The 14,984-nt window shown below is 45.1% G+C and overlaps 1 protein-coding gene across 13 annotated transcripts in view; it reads right to left on the bottom strand.

The window, feature by feature from the left end:
• Positions 1-2,126: 2,126 nt before the first annotated feature.
• The window catches only part of MTSS1 (MTSS I-BAR domain containing 1), a 129,687-nt gene continuing 116,829 nt past the window's right edge, over positions 2,127-14,984 (bottom strand). For 4 of the 13 annotated variants that reach the window (XM_065830400.2, XM_071803794.1, XM_071803795.1 and 1 more), the window contains 5 exons: positions 10,557-10,676; positions 9,386-9,580; positions 7,141-7,305; positions 6,241-6,403; positions 2,127-5,050 (listed from right to left, as the gene is read on the bottom strand). In XM_065830400.2, coding sequence (XP_065686472.1) covers positions 4,353-5,050; positions 6,241-6,403; positions 7,141-7,305; positions 9,386-9,580; positions 10,557-10,676 — 1,341 coding nt within the window. In that variant the 3' untranslated portion in view covers positions 2,127-4,352. The remainder of the gene's footprint in view (positions 5,051-6,240; positions 6,404-7,140; positions 7,306-9,385; positions 9,581-10,556; positions 10,677-14,984) is intronic. The other 9 variants (XM_065830404.2, XM_071803797.1, XM_065830402.2 and 6 more) reach the window with 6 other exon arrangements.

The following is a 14,984-nucleotide window of genomic DNA, read 5'->3' as shown; positions in this document are numbered from 1 at the left end:
TTTTTCTGACATCTTGTTCTTCTGGTATAGCACGCACATGCTTCCAGTTTGTGCAATGTATACAACTGTACACTAACTATACACCCAAAATGTTTGAGAAGATTGACCAGCCTGTGAAGACGTCTGAATGTGGCACTGACACCACAGCAAGGTGACCGTACATTGCAGCTTTCACACTAAGAGTTAGAAAACTCAACTGTGAGACTGAAAAAAATTTGCCATGTGAAACTCACATTCCCCAAGAAGGAACGTGAGCTCAGAGGGGTGGTTTTACTGGGGCTGGATTAAATGAGAAGCGACTAAACTGAGAGTGATGCGGTGTGGTGAGAGCCTGTGTCCCATTGTGGAGAAGGGGGAGAGGGAGTGAAAATTAATGGAAATTAATAAACATAACTTGGGGTCAGGCACTAAATACAGGCACGGTGGTATGTGTTTGTGCTACAGCTGGAGGTTCAAGATACTGACAGCAACAGCCGTGGGCTTTGGTTGCTCCTGGAGTGAGGGTATTTCTAACACTGCTTAGGGGTGAAGAACATTCTTGCCTTCCCTCCCTTCGCCTTTTGGCTGCATTTTTCACCAAGGTGTTGAATCTCACAGGACATAAACCTTCCTTACATTGGCATGCTTCCCCCCTTCTTGGATAATGTTGCTGTAGAGCAGAGGCAAGTTCATCCCCATGTAAACTTACTCCTAGGTAACTACAGAGCTCCTGCGGAGGAACGTGCCTCTTGTGTGCGCATTCATGGATCACGAACAGCTCTGGCACTGCTGTGTGATGAACCGAGCATGAAAGCTGCTTCCAACCACGTTCCTAAAGCGTCTGTGTAAGACAAAGGAAATTTTTGCTAACTAACTAACTTGTCCACTAACCTGCCAGTAAGACCGTAGGTGGGATATGGCTGCCTGGCAAAGCTCATAGGGAAACCTTCCTGGCTCTTCTGCTCTTCTCTTATTTTTAGGGCTAGAAAAGAGGCGATTTGGGTTACCTAATCTGATTTCTACAGAAGCTATTATTTGATTGTACCATATTTAAACGCAAGGCTTAATTTTCCTATAAATGCCAACTTAAAAAGTGAGATGGCAAAAGCACCAACTTCAGCCGCTTTAAAGACGAAACATATTTAGCTTGGGTATAAGGCTTTAATCTGGCTGTTTTTTTAGAAATTATACATGTCCCTCTCCCATAAGCCAACATGCTAAAATATGCCTGAATTTTCAAAACAACACCAAAACTACCAAAAAAGACTTTATATTGCACTGTGGTAACTCCCATTCTTCCCAGGCAGCTGGCTCGCTTTTCTGCCCATTAATCCAGAGGCAGCACCAGCATGTGAACTTACAAAAACTGTCTCCTCTTCCTGCGCTTCACCTTCCCTCAAAAGGTGCTTCCCTGCCCTGTGCTCTCCTTCTCGGGGCTCTGAGCAACCTGATCTGGGTGAAGATGTCCCTGCTCATGGCAGGGGGGTTGGACAGGATGAGCTTTGAAGGTCCCTTCCAACCCCAACCATTCTATCACAGATTCACAGAATGGTTGGGGTTGGAAGGGAGCTCTCGAGACCATCCAGTTCAACCCACGTGCTAAAGCAGGTTCACCAGAGCAGATCACACAGGAATGTGTCCAGGTGGGTTTGAATGTCTCCAGAGAAGGAGACTCCACAGCCTCTCTGGGCAGCCTGCTCCAGGCTCTGACACCTCAAAGTAAAGATGTTTCTCCTCATGTTCAGGTGGAACCTCCTGTGCTTCAGTCTGTGCCAATTATCTCTCATCCTGTCGTTGGGCACCACTGAACAGAGTCTGGTCCCATCCTCTTAACACCCACCCTTGAGATATTTATAAACACTGATGAGATCCCCTCTCAGCTTCTCCAGGCTGAGCAGACCCAGCTCTCTCGGTGTCTCCTCATAGATCCTATGATCATCAGTGCTGCACCCTTGCTCTGCTACTGCCCTCTCAGTGCACATCAGTAAAACACAGCTGGATGTGATTTCATTTAATATTTTTTAATTCTCCCTTGCTTCTGCTACAGACCTATGGAACCTGCGTGATCTTCCTAAGTCTGATGAAGGACACCATGGATACCTGGAGCTCTGGAAGCATAAAGTCTTTTAAGAACTGAAATACAGAAGTTTTCCAGCAGTTCTTTATTTATAATGTAGGCTTAAGCAATCATTACAATGTAAAGGGAGACACACTTACAGCAATTATTTATACCAGTTTAGAACAAAAAACTGCACAGGGAGAGGTCAACTCTCAGTACAAACTAGCAACTAAAGCACAATAATTTACCATTAGAAACATTTTATCTTTTAGCTGTGACACTGCTTTTACAATATGCAAAAACACAAACAATAGAACTATCCAAAGTGTTTTGTCACATTCTTTCTACATTGAATTTGGCAACATTTTATATTAAATTTTACTGATTATACTAACGTTTAAGAACTAAACAAGTGAAAAGCTGTACTCAGGTACAGTTACATCCATTTATTTCAAAGGTTTAAATAACACTTTTAACTATTGAGATTATCTCCTAGCAGTTTTTGTTTATGCAAAAACCATCTCAAAGCCTCATTTGCACAATGCATCAGCTACCGTATCAAGATTGGTGGGCTACACCACAGGCACTACTGTTTATTATATTCTGTAATAAGGAGCTTGTTTTTCAAAGAAAGGAAGGTTTAATATTTCCTAAGAATCATGCCTTTTTTTTTGCTTTTTGCTTTTAAGCCATAACAAAAAAATAAAGGTTATCAACCACAGCAGTGTAAAATGTTATATAGAACACAGTGACTACACAGTTACTAGAAGTTTCACATCCAATGCAGTTATGTATTAAAGCATAAGAGGTTATGTAGGCAAGTCCAGAGCCAACAGAAATCTGCAGAGTGCCTGGTGGAAACCGGCCCCTTCGTGCCTTATTCAATGCGTTTTCAGGCAACCCCGGATGCGCCGGGTCCCTGGGGACCGTCCGACGGGAGCACGGGTCGTGCCCTGGGGTCTGCACATTTCTATCAGCTTCAGGAGATGGGTATTGCAGCAATAACTTACTTTTACTTTAAGGAAAAAATCCCACTCTTAATAATTCTATCAACAGCGTTCCAAAAAACACGACTTAAAGTACAAAAAAAGAGCATATAGTGGTCAGACTCCCGGTATTATCAAAACCCCAGTATCCCTCCCCACCCCCCGCCCTTCGCCCCCTTCTTTTCGGTATTTAAGAAAAGCCAATCAACTGCCATTTAAAAGAAGTTAAGAAAAACAAGCCCCTGTATTGGAAAGAAACATTCGCAGTTTGTTAGATCACAAGCTGGTTACTCCTGTCAAATTGTGAAGTGTTTTCTCAAAATATTTGGGCTTCCCAAGGTGCCCAGCCTGCTGGGCACAGTCAGAAAAAGGCATTTTGATAATATCTAAGAACTCCCTGCTTGCATTTTAAAAATGTTTTCACATTTGTAACTGCCTTACGCCTGTCGTCCTTGTTTGTATGCGCTGAGAGGATGAGTGGAACAAAAAGTGAAGGTGGAAGCACCAAGCCCACACAGTTCAGGCTGCATGCATGTGACTGAGAGTTGTTGCTGTGCAGTCAACGAAAGAAACGTGGAAAAACCCCAGTCTTTAAAACACCCAACAGAAACAGAACACTGCAATCCAGTATGGCTTATTCGGATGCATTTACCATGAAGCTACTAGTAATTAATCCTACTAGGCTACTTTTGTGCAACAGCATCTGCTATGTTGATGGCATCTCCCTCCCCCCACTACCCCCCCAAATACTCTACCAACTGCAGGTTTCTTCCTTGCATTATATATTGCTTTTATTGTCAATTTTTACTCCTGCTTTTCAAGCTTTTTGTTTTCAATAATACTTAAACGAGGATCCGCTCCTTACAGCTCGACTTAAACTTTAAGATAAGTCCCATTGTTCTGTTTAGTTTTTCAACCTCACTACTACAAGGCGCTCTACAAAAGCTTGCAAAAAAGCCAGATTTTCATTAAATCCCTTTGCTGAAGTTAACTACTCGACATTTGTTTTTTCTCCTATGATTTAAAACTTTACAAAGAGAGTTATAAAAAAGGTAAATGGGATTTGGCACCTTCAGAAAAAATTAAAAGTGTAACTTAGATCAAAAAAATGCAGAAACAAAATCATTGATATTTACAAATTAAAACACCAGTGAAAATTATGTCTTACTACGCTCTTTCACCTTGTTTTCTCTTTCAGAGTACTTTCAGACTGTCTGTTACCGAGTATCTTAAAAAAATTCATTGATTACAGATTGGAATGGATAGAGACAAATCAGCTTCCTCACAGTTCCTTCTCGGCGGCGAGTACTCTGGCAGCGTCTCCGCTCCTAGGAGATCCGCGGTGCTGAGCGATCGTTCGTGGTCGTCTTCTTCAGCTTGACGCCGCGCCGAATGGCGTTCAGCATATCTTCACCTTGCGGGACGTCCCCGGGACTCAGCTCCGCGGGGTCGAGCTCGGGCTGGCCCAGGGGCGCCAGGGCGCCGACCCCGTCCCGCTCGCTCTCCTCGCCCTCGCTCTCAGGAACCGTTTGCCTCTGCTCCTCCGCACCGCTCAGTTTCTGGCTCGACGCCGGAGGGTTGACGGACGCTTGGCCGCTCCACGAGGACGAGGGCATGCTGGGCACAGCCTGCCCACCATCTCCTGCTGCTGGAGACTCGGGACTTTGCTCGGGACCCTCTTCCGTCCCAGCGAGGGCGCCGGGCAGCCCCCCCGGGATGTCAGGGACAGTCGGTGTTTTGACAGGAATCACCGGCGTCTTGATGGGGATCGGACCTCCCCCGATGGTGCCGCGCCGGACGGAATGCTTGGTGGAAGGCGTCCGTCTGATGGTGGCGACGCCGGGGGTGACTATGACCGGTCCAAGCGTGGTCGGCAGACCTGCGGTGGAAGCAGGACGCTTGGTTTGAAACATTCTGCGATAGGACTGGCTAATGTCGCTGTTTCTTGGGATGGTGGAGGATTTGTCAAACTCCTGTTGCTCTGCCTCCTGGTCACCACTCACAGAGAAATAATCATAATCTGAAACTGATGCCAAAAGACAGAGTTAGGAACAAGCTGGAGAAGGTAGCTGAGTCATATCAGTAAGTCTGAAGTGTATATAACCAAAAAAGCCTGGAGACCAATAGCAACTAAGAAAGGTTTCACCTCTCGAAGGAAGGAAGGAAGCCTGAGATACTGTGACCAGGATTCTCAGTGTGGCTGAGGGCAGCACTGCAGCAGACCAACCCTAAACTGCAGAGCACTTGTGAAAGAGAAAGAGAACTGTACGCACTCAGTACCTTCTCTCAGAATAACTAATTAAGTAACGAAGACTCAGTGTTTGTTGCCAACATTAAGCTACCGACACCAGCATCCTACAAGCCATATGCTACCACTTGTAGATACAAATACTTAAAACAGTCAGTGACTAAGAAGTGCACTTCAGACTAAGCAACGCGGGGCTCAGGGGACTGTATCAGTGATTTCAGCAGCAAATCTGCTCAGTTTGCAAACAATGTAAATCCCAGCTGTCAGCTCTGAAAGCTCAGCCTCAGCTTTAATAGCTGCATTGGGTTCCTTCCTTTTTGCGTAACTGCTGAGCCAAGCCAGGCCCTGCGCAAGCCCTGCGGCCTCCTGTGATTGCACAGCAGGATCCACCTCAGCTGAGCAAACAACGTGGCTGCTGAACTGCAAACACCGAACTCAGTCCCTCTCTGGTTCTGAAACACGGTACAAAACCCAACGTCCCGCTGCAGCTTCCCAGGTATGCCCAAGCTGACGTCTCCAATGGATTCTTTCTCCAGTTACAAAATTTCTGCTTAGGTAGGAAATAAAAGGTCACAAAGAGAAACCCAGAGCAGATTCACGGTACTGACAGAGTGAGAAAGCAAAGCTCACGAGGTGGTATTTGCTAAGACAATAGCTCAGAAAGGACACCACTGCCACAAGAAGTGTGTGATGCAGGACCAGTGTCATTCCACTCAACCCATGAAATGTAACTCCGGCATCTTCTTGCAAAGAAAATATTCAGCATGCTATGCAGCAAATCCACGTTTCTATTTAGTTAATAAATCCAGGCTGCATTCCAAGCTGGAAAAAACTTCAAAACATTCACTCCTTTCTCCCCAGCTGACGACAAAGCCAGTGAGCAACAGCTGCTGAGATAGAGCTCCTTGGCACCGTGGGGTGAGCGGCCAGGCTGGGAATGCTCTGAGAAAGAACATCTGGATGGTTACCTTGAGATGGGATCGTGTCCTCGGAACAGCACGGAGTTGTGGTCTGGGTGCTGTAGCCGCTGGAGCACTGCAAGGAATCCCGGCTGCTCCTCTGGGTGTCCAGCTGCAGCCCCCTCGTCAGAGCGAGCGCCAGCTCCTCACAGGCCTCCATCTCCTCACCCTGCTGGTAACACACAGGAAAGAGACTTGTTACGCCTAGAAGGGTTAAGTCAGTCTTCACTGACTCTTAGCTGTCTCTCCCCCCAAGCAGAGCTTGTCACCATCACAACCCACCAGGATCACATCCAACCATTTACTAGGGCTTAGAAACATACACTTCTTTGGACGTCGCTGCTCTGCAAATGCCAACACCCAATGGTATATTCACAGAATCTCAGAATGGCTGGGGTTGGAAGGAACCTCTGGAGATCATCCAATCCAACCCACTTGCTAAAGCAGGTTCACCAGAGCAGATCACACAGGAAGGTGTCCAGGTGGGTTTGAATGTCTCCAGAGAAGGAGACTCCACAACCTCTCTGGGCAGCCTGGTCCAGGCTCTGGCATCTCAAAGTGAAGAAGCTTCTCCTCATATTCAGATGGAACCTCCTGTGCTTCAGTCTGTGCCTGCTGTCCCTCATCCTATCACTGGGCACCACTGAAATGAGTCTGGTCCCATACTCTTGACACCCACCCTTAAGATATTTATAAACACGGATAAGATCCCCCCTCAGCTTCTCTTCTCCAGGCTGCACAGACCCAGCTCTGCCATGCCCATGTTATTTCCATGACCACACCAACACCACACCAGTACCGTTTGTCAGATAAACACACGTCAACACAAAGTACATCTAAAACCACTGGCAGGAGTTGGCGCATTCATTTCCTTTGCCCCAAATAGTGTATTTGAAATTAGAGCTTCACCCTTGCAGCCGCCGACACCGTCATGCTCCGAGGTCTCTGGGCCTCCTCGGGGGCCACGGCTGCTCCACTCTGAGCTCCTCCATTGACATCTGGGTCGCGCTTTTCTTTGCGACGTTGCAACGTGTTCACCATCGGTTGATCGTATGGGCCTGGTTTGGCCCAGTCCTAAGGAAATGCGCTCATTAGTGATTGCTTTCATTAGTAATTGTGCTTTAATTACATATAAAACTACACAAAAGGGGAATTTTAATGGAACAACTATGTATCAATCTGGATATGCCTTTGTGAATAAGGCCCCAGAAAGAAATTAATTTTGAGGATCTTTACTTATAAAACCTATCTCCTTTATGAAAGGGAATCTAAATTTTGTATTCTACCTAAGTGTTCCTATATGAACATATTTAACATTTTAATACTATTGTTCTCTCTAAATGAAATTCCATTGTGTTAAAGCCTATATTTTCAGAAATTTAAATGCAAAAATCACTAACACACAGCAGAAAATATACATAAATGTTCAATCAGCGATGCAACTGTTCTAGATGTACACAAGTTCCAGCATTATGTGCTGTTATGCACGTCTCCAATTCTGAAAAATTAGGCTTGAACAGATTTTTGATACGCATCAGAGGAGCAAGTCACTCTGAGTAATCTCAGTTTGCTTACTAGCTGAAATCTAGTCTATAATAATGATCTGTACTGAAGAAACACTAACTTCACTCTGAATTACTGGTGCTAACTTTGAAACAGAAACTCCTCAGGCCACGAGGGCAATGTTCACTCAGGGCTCTATTAAGCAAAGTCCTGAGGGTGCCCAGGAACCACACGTTGCACGAAGAGCAGGACTGATCAGTGACCTGTGCTGGGACGCAGAGCCTCTGCTAAGCAGCAGCTCCCCAGATGTGAGCTGCTGCAGGGGTGACCCACTCCTGACAGAGTTTTCCTTCACCAAGATGTTGGGTGCTTTAAAAATAAACAATTTGTGTGTGAGAACGAGCCACACACCCCACCGCTGGCAGCAGCTGGCTGCTGGGCAGCCTCTGCACAACCTTCTGATCAATAATTAATGATGGGCTAAGACCACACTATAGATTTTTACTGACACGTGTCTCAGTCCAAGGTATGAGAAGGGCACGGCAGCTGTACTGACAAGAAGCCCCTTGTGCAGACAGGTATTTTGGTTTTATTAGAACATACAGAACTCTGCTTTGCCCAAACAGCTGTGCCTTTGCTCTGTTTTGCTGTAAAATACACCGGCAAAGTGCTGCTAGCACAGACACAACTAATGATGCTGAACCCCCAGGACCACAGTGGCCACCCTGTGTATGTCTCAACAGTCTCCAGCTGCTGGAGAGAGAGATGAGTGGGATCTGTAACAAGGTATCTCAATTTACATGTATAAGAAGGTCCCACGGTGCATATGCAGTATCATATAACCATCCACAGGCATCGAAGACCTGCACAGCTACTATCAACTGCGTATCAGCTTTGGGAAGATTCAGGGCAACAGCCAAGAGACCTTTCTCACCTTGCTGCAGGGGCAGAACCTCCCCAGGGGAACCACCTGGCAGGGATGAGAGTCAAGGCTCTGGCAGAGCAGAGACGTTTTGATGCCAAGAAAGATCCCTGCAGATCCAGCTGGAGCAACTCAAAGAAGTTACTGCGCCCCGACGTTTTCAGTGGTCTCGGCCAGGAGAACAAAATAAGATGTGGGAGCACTTCCAGGCTATGCCAGTAAAGCCAGGACTTTAGTCATTACTTGGGTTCACCTGGTGACAAGCACCTTCTCAAACTACTCCAGCTCGATCTACAAGAGCATGCTGCCCATGGCCCAGGTGGGGCCAAGCTCAGCCGCCGTGTCCTTCAAGGGAAGGTTTCACCAACCCACGGGATGCTCGGGCTGCACTGCCCTGCTCAAGCGAGCGCTCTGACGGTGCTAAACAAGCTCTTTTCTTGCTGAATAGAGCCCAGAGTACTTTCACCCACGCTCCAGAGTTAAACTGTTCCTTCCTCCCTAGGTGTTGTCAGCTCTGACATGTTTTAGGCAGTGCCAGAATAGACAAGGTCGTTCAGAAATATCCACCACCGGATTTTTAGCTCCCTGATTATCACCATGCAGTGCCCATTCAGAGTGATATTAAACAAATCAACAAGTAATTACATGGATCGAAAGGTAGCAACAACCGCCGTGCGCACACTGTTGGTATGAGGAGGTGAGGACTGCCACAACAAAAGGAACACAAACCTTCCAGCTAGGGATCTTAGATGATGGTAACATGCCTGGCCCAATGGTGTAATAATGAGCGTAGTCTGGAAGGAGGGCTGAGGGAGCCCGAGTCCACGCGCGGGAGACAGGCGGGAAATGAGGGAAAGGACCTGCACCAACTGAAGCTACGGATGGGTCACTTGATAAACTACAGTGATAAAACCCATTAGACAACTGGAAACGAAACAAATAAACAAACAAAAACAGAGAAATTAATATAAACAGAATGAATATGAAAATATACTGCAACTCTGATGCTCTAGGGAGAAAACTTCTGCATCTTAAAACAAAAGAAAGAAAACTCTTAGCTTTGCTGCAAATAAACAACAGAAAATTGATACAATGCTTGGTTCAGAAGTGAGATTGCTTGAAAATTGTTATTTGGTATAACAAATTTCAGACATGAATTCAGTCATTGTCTCCAGGCTGAGCAGCTTTGCTTTCTGTCCACAAAAGCAGCACGCTGTGAAAAAGCCTTCGCAGTTTATGTACCTGGCAGACTGCGGACATAGAAACAAAACATTGCCAATAGTGAAGCCGTTTGCATTGGTGGCGTTTATTCTACGTAGCTGGACAGAGAGGAAAAGCATCCAGCCTTCGACCATGACGTGTTCTGGCTGCGTGATGATATGGAAGAACAAAAGAAAGAAAAAAAACCAACAGCAAGGATTTACCAGATGAGAATGGAGACCGCTATCACTTCCTCCCCCGATTCAGTGTGTATCCCCTGAAATTTATGAGTGTTTTGTTTTCCTTTTTGTTTCAGTCAAAACCAAACCCCAATTGCCCAATGTACCATGTGCTACCTAATAGGAGAAAGTGGAGAAGCCACAAACAGTTCAGCCTGGGCAAGACGCTTTTTGTTCAGGCAACCAGCTGGGTTTGGGCAGCATTCCACAAGCTATTTGAGTAGAAAAGGCAATGAGCATTACCTCTGTAAAATGCCCAATTTGTAGCTTCCTCCTAACTAGTTTAAAGGCAAGTGTTCCTCTCAAATAGATTCTAAAGGAGTGTGCAACAGTTCCTATTCTCATCTTCACACAGAGGAATCCTGGCTGCGTCCCATGCACAGGGTTTTTTTTGTCCAAATGTTGCTGGGTTTGGATAATGAGCTAGTAGGTTTGTATGTCTTTGAGATGAAGTTTTTCACCTTATCTGTGGAGGCCCAAGCCCCCATGGTGGAGCCTGAGCTGACTGAGGTGGGGGAACTGCACTCGCTCACTGACTGGCAGGTTTCAGAGGCTTCTGAAGAGGCAGAGCTGGACGAATTCTGCAGCGTAAAACAGCACCGCGACGCAGGGAAAGGATACACAAGCCACCAAAAATAAGAATAAAAAAAACCAACACAAACCAAAAAAAAAAGGACAAAAAGCACATACACAGAGACACACACAGGAGAGAGGGAAGGATGAGAGAAGCAAAGGGTTAGGCTTTTACAAATCAATTAGAAACTGCTCAAAACCATTGCTAACGTTCAGGAAATCCGTGAGAAACAAAATAAGCCATTTGCTTAATTCGAGAACTTGCTGCGCTGCTTGCGAATGAGGGACTTGAGGCAGCGGTCTCAACTCCTCATCGCAATTTCAGTGTCTCGATTCTGTTAGCTGTCTCAGAGCAAGAAGCTGAGAGAGCTGAGCGCACCTGCGGTCCAAACATGCAATATACTGAGACAAGCGATTTCTACAGAAAAGCAGATCGTCAGTACTTCAAAGACACAGCGTTTAGATCTAAAACATGGAGCAGCAAATGTCACAAGTTCTCAGATATTCTGATCTGCAAAAGTGCTTGTGAAAAGCTCATCTGAGTTCAAATATTATGGAACAGAGAAATAAGTGATACTTACCAAAGCTGGAGGGTTCCAAAGTGCGCTATCTGTATGCATGTGCCTCTGTGGGTAGTATGCATACACCAAGAGCACTCCGACTCACACTTTTCTGCCCAGCAGCCACTATGAAGGTCTGTTCTCTGCTGAGGGCATAAATGGTGGCGTGTGCTTGCCACCCACCCCCACTCAACAGCAGAGACAGAAAACAGCAGGGGCTTGGATGGAGAGGGAAGGAAAACGCACGACACAGAGTGTCCATCAAACACCTCAAACATTTAGCTCCTAGCTAGCAACTTCTCTTTCGCTTTCCAGCACGTCCTTCTGTACATTCGCTGCTCTAAGGCCTCTATGACAGCATCTAATTCACCCACAGGCAGCCCAAGGTGAATAACCACGTGGACCATTTTATCAGCTACATCACCATTATACATCTCCTTGAAAGTGGCATCCCCCTCAGCAGGGGTGTGCGTGCAGGTCCCACCGAGTGCTTTGAAATGGTCAAGAAATGGTCAAGTTGTCGGGGTAGTTCTGAGTTCTACTCACTGTCAGGAAGACAGCAAGAATAATTCATCCTCTGATACTCCCAGCCCTGTGAAGCAAATCCCTCTAAGGATATCCCTGGCATTTTATTTTATGACCGCAGAGAGAACGGCTGAGATTTCCAGAAATGCGCTCTTGTATCAAGTTTGTGCAGCAAAGCCTCAGAAGAGCAAGGGAAATCTAATCTGAAATAAAATTTTGTCAGCTAACTTTAGATGAGATTTTGTGGTGAGTTTGCAATAAAAAGACAGTGGGATAAGAGGCACTGTAGAGGAATTACTGCTAACACCCAGAAACTGTCTCACTGCTCACCAGAGGCTACATATAAAGAATGTATAGCTAATAGCCTACATAAAAAGAGATGTCGGCCTCCTGAGATGAGACAACATCACCACAAGGATTTTGGTGAAGATGTTGGGGCTGTTGAGAAGCCAATACAATACCAGCATCCTGAGCTTATTAGCAAACTGTGGATTTAAATGAAATTTTGCAAAGCCTGTTTAAAAAAGAAAAGGCGTCACATGGTGGATTATTTTATAGAAATAACACACATCCCATCTTGTGCTGACATGAGATCAGACCTGCGGGTGACGTGTCAAATGTGTTTAGGGGACAAGTAAGCTCAGCTAACAAGGATTGTATTGAAAGTGCAGCAAGACTTGAGGTGAACATAAGATGAGAAGAAAGTACAACTACAGCTGTTAAGGAGAGAAGTGAAAAATATACAGGGGGGTAGGAGATGATGCAGTGGTTTGATGTTTTGTGGTACCTGTCACATTCTTGATTCAATGCAACTCCCTTTACAGGAGAAAAACCTTTAAAAATAAGAATAATAACAAACATGAGCTGCATTGACTCTGCCATCAGACATAACTACAGTACACTAAATGGAGATGAGCCTATTTCTTCTACCCTTATAGAAAAACACATTAAAGAAAATAAGCTTTTGCACTAAAACTCCAGAGTTCTGCCTGATATTCCAGGTATCTCAGCAAAAGAAACTGTTTGAGAAGCCCTGTAAGAACACTCACATTAGGGTTACATTTTGGCCAGGAAAAAGAAAAAATAAGAGTAAAGAAAGCAATTTCAGAAAGTGCTCTGTGAACCCTCATGCTTATGGCCTGAAACACTCTCCTGGGTCTGCATGCTCTGCATGTGGCAGGACAGACAGTGAAGGTTCTCAGTTCCAAATACAGTATCGTGCCACCTTGTTTTCTGCAGATGCCCCAAAGCTGACAAGTGAGAATTTGGAGTTTACGTCTGATAGACTAGTCCTATTTACAAGCCACAAACTTCATGAGATTATGTCAAGTAATGGTAGAAACGGGTCATAAATGAAGTTTATCAGCAACCGAGCTGCATGTAACAAACAGACGGAAAAGGCCAAAAATGCAAATTGTGAAGATGCAAAGAACTGTTCCATTTACTTGGCATATGGGGAAAAAAAAGAACGGAAGCGGCCAACTTAGTTTTGCAATAAAGTGACTCCGAGGTGGAAGAAAAAGATGGAAGCAAAGACTCTCGCACTAACTCAGTGTGGGCGTTTTCAGCAGGCAAAGAACCAAGATGCCATGGGGAAAACACCCTGGTAGCCTAAGGACATGCAAGAGGTGGTGGTGGGGAAACAGGGTCTCCTGGTCTTCAGAAACCTGCATGGCACAGGGAAGGGGAGTCTCTGGTCTTGCTAGAAAAGCACTGATTACAGCAGTGAGAGAACACTGGGCAGGGAGGCAGAAGAATCCCAAACTCCTGAAGGAAAAGTGTGAAAAAAGGGTGAGCGGCAGCAGCTCCATGGCAGCCTGGACCAGACGGCAGAAACAGATCCAAGTGGTTGGACCCTGGTGGGGAAGCAGAGACCCCCCCCTTCAGCTTTTAGCAGAAAGCACATGAGGGGCTGGGAACAGAAACTGCACAGTTACTGCTGGGGCAAAAAGCCCCCACAGTTTTGAGTGCTCGTTGGAGCTGCGCGCTCACCAGTACGCACCGGGCAGAGCCATTTCTACTCACAGCCCATGGAGAGAAAAACTTCACTACTTTCAACTTTTTTTAGTTGATTGCTTTTTAAAATGATGGTTTACTTTGAGTCATTTTTAAAATGAATTCTTTCATTTTAGCTATTTTAACCCTGGGAGATGATTATTTTTCCCCACAGTTGACATAATGGTGGTTTTGCTTTGCCCTCAAACCATTTCTTCTGATAAAAAACTGAATGTTAACAGTATCAGCAGCAGAAAGCTAAAACTGTGCTCTGCACATTAACAACTCAAATGTATGTTATACATATCTAGCTTGGTATCTGGTCTCTCAGACATTGTTCTTGGATAGTGTCCCACTGCTTGGTGTGGTATGTACAAATTCCAGCAAGGATATATACACATATATATATAAAAAAAAGCTGTATTTTGGCCTACTGGACTGTATGATTATATCTCCCATCTGTTGCCCTACTAACCTATAAAAGAACGACAGTTATCCTGAATTACCTGCAGCCTTTGTTGTTACATTTTCCATTCAAACACAGTGTTCCTTTCTTAAACCCTTCCCTTCCTCAACTAGACGGCGCTTTCTGGGCAAGGATTCCCAGGAGGCCAAATCCTGACCAAGAGCTTGGTCCAACGTCCCTCTACAGGTGGTGGAAGACATCTCCATTACCTTCCAAACAGCTTTGCACAGTGACTCAAGGTCACCTCCTCAATTTGGCTCACTTCCAGGAACAAGTCTCTACTGACCCTTTTTTCTAGTCAGGGACAAGCTGTTGGGAAACCTAACTTAAAGAAGGAAGTTTAGGAGAAAGTGATAATTTACAGATGCATTTCAGGTTGTTTTGGTTTGTTTTTCTTCTTTTTCTTTTAATTTTTGTCTTGTTTTGTTTTTAAGGTCAGATTTGGGAGCATTTCTTAGCTTACATGGAAAACAGAAGAGTTGCAACAATCTATTTCCCCTATTCTAACTTCAAGCTATTTCAAGCAATAGAGTTTCCTCCAAAGTAGAATCTTTCCTGTTTGCTAATCTGTACATGCAGAAGCAGTTCACATTCAGTTTCCCGCTACTTCACTGTTTACAGAAGGCAATTTCCAGAATATTCCAACAATAAAGACTTAGTCCTTTGGTGTTTGACAGCACATCAACTATTTTTTTCTCTTCTTCATCTGCTTCTTTCTCTCCCATTGCTTTCATCCTCACAAAGTCATAAGCAGCCCCTAAAATCCAACT

The sequence above is a fragment of the Patagioenas fasciata genome, chromosome 2 (assembly GCF_037038585.1).
Source record: "Patagioenas fasciata isolate bPatFas1 chromosome 2, bPatFas1.hap1, whole genome shotgun sequence".
Lineage (NCBI taxonomy): Eukaryota > Metazoa > Chordata > Aves > Columbiformes > Columbidae > Patagioenas > Patagioenas fasciata.
This window is presented reverse-complemented; position numbering and strand designations above follow the sequence as displayed.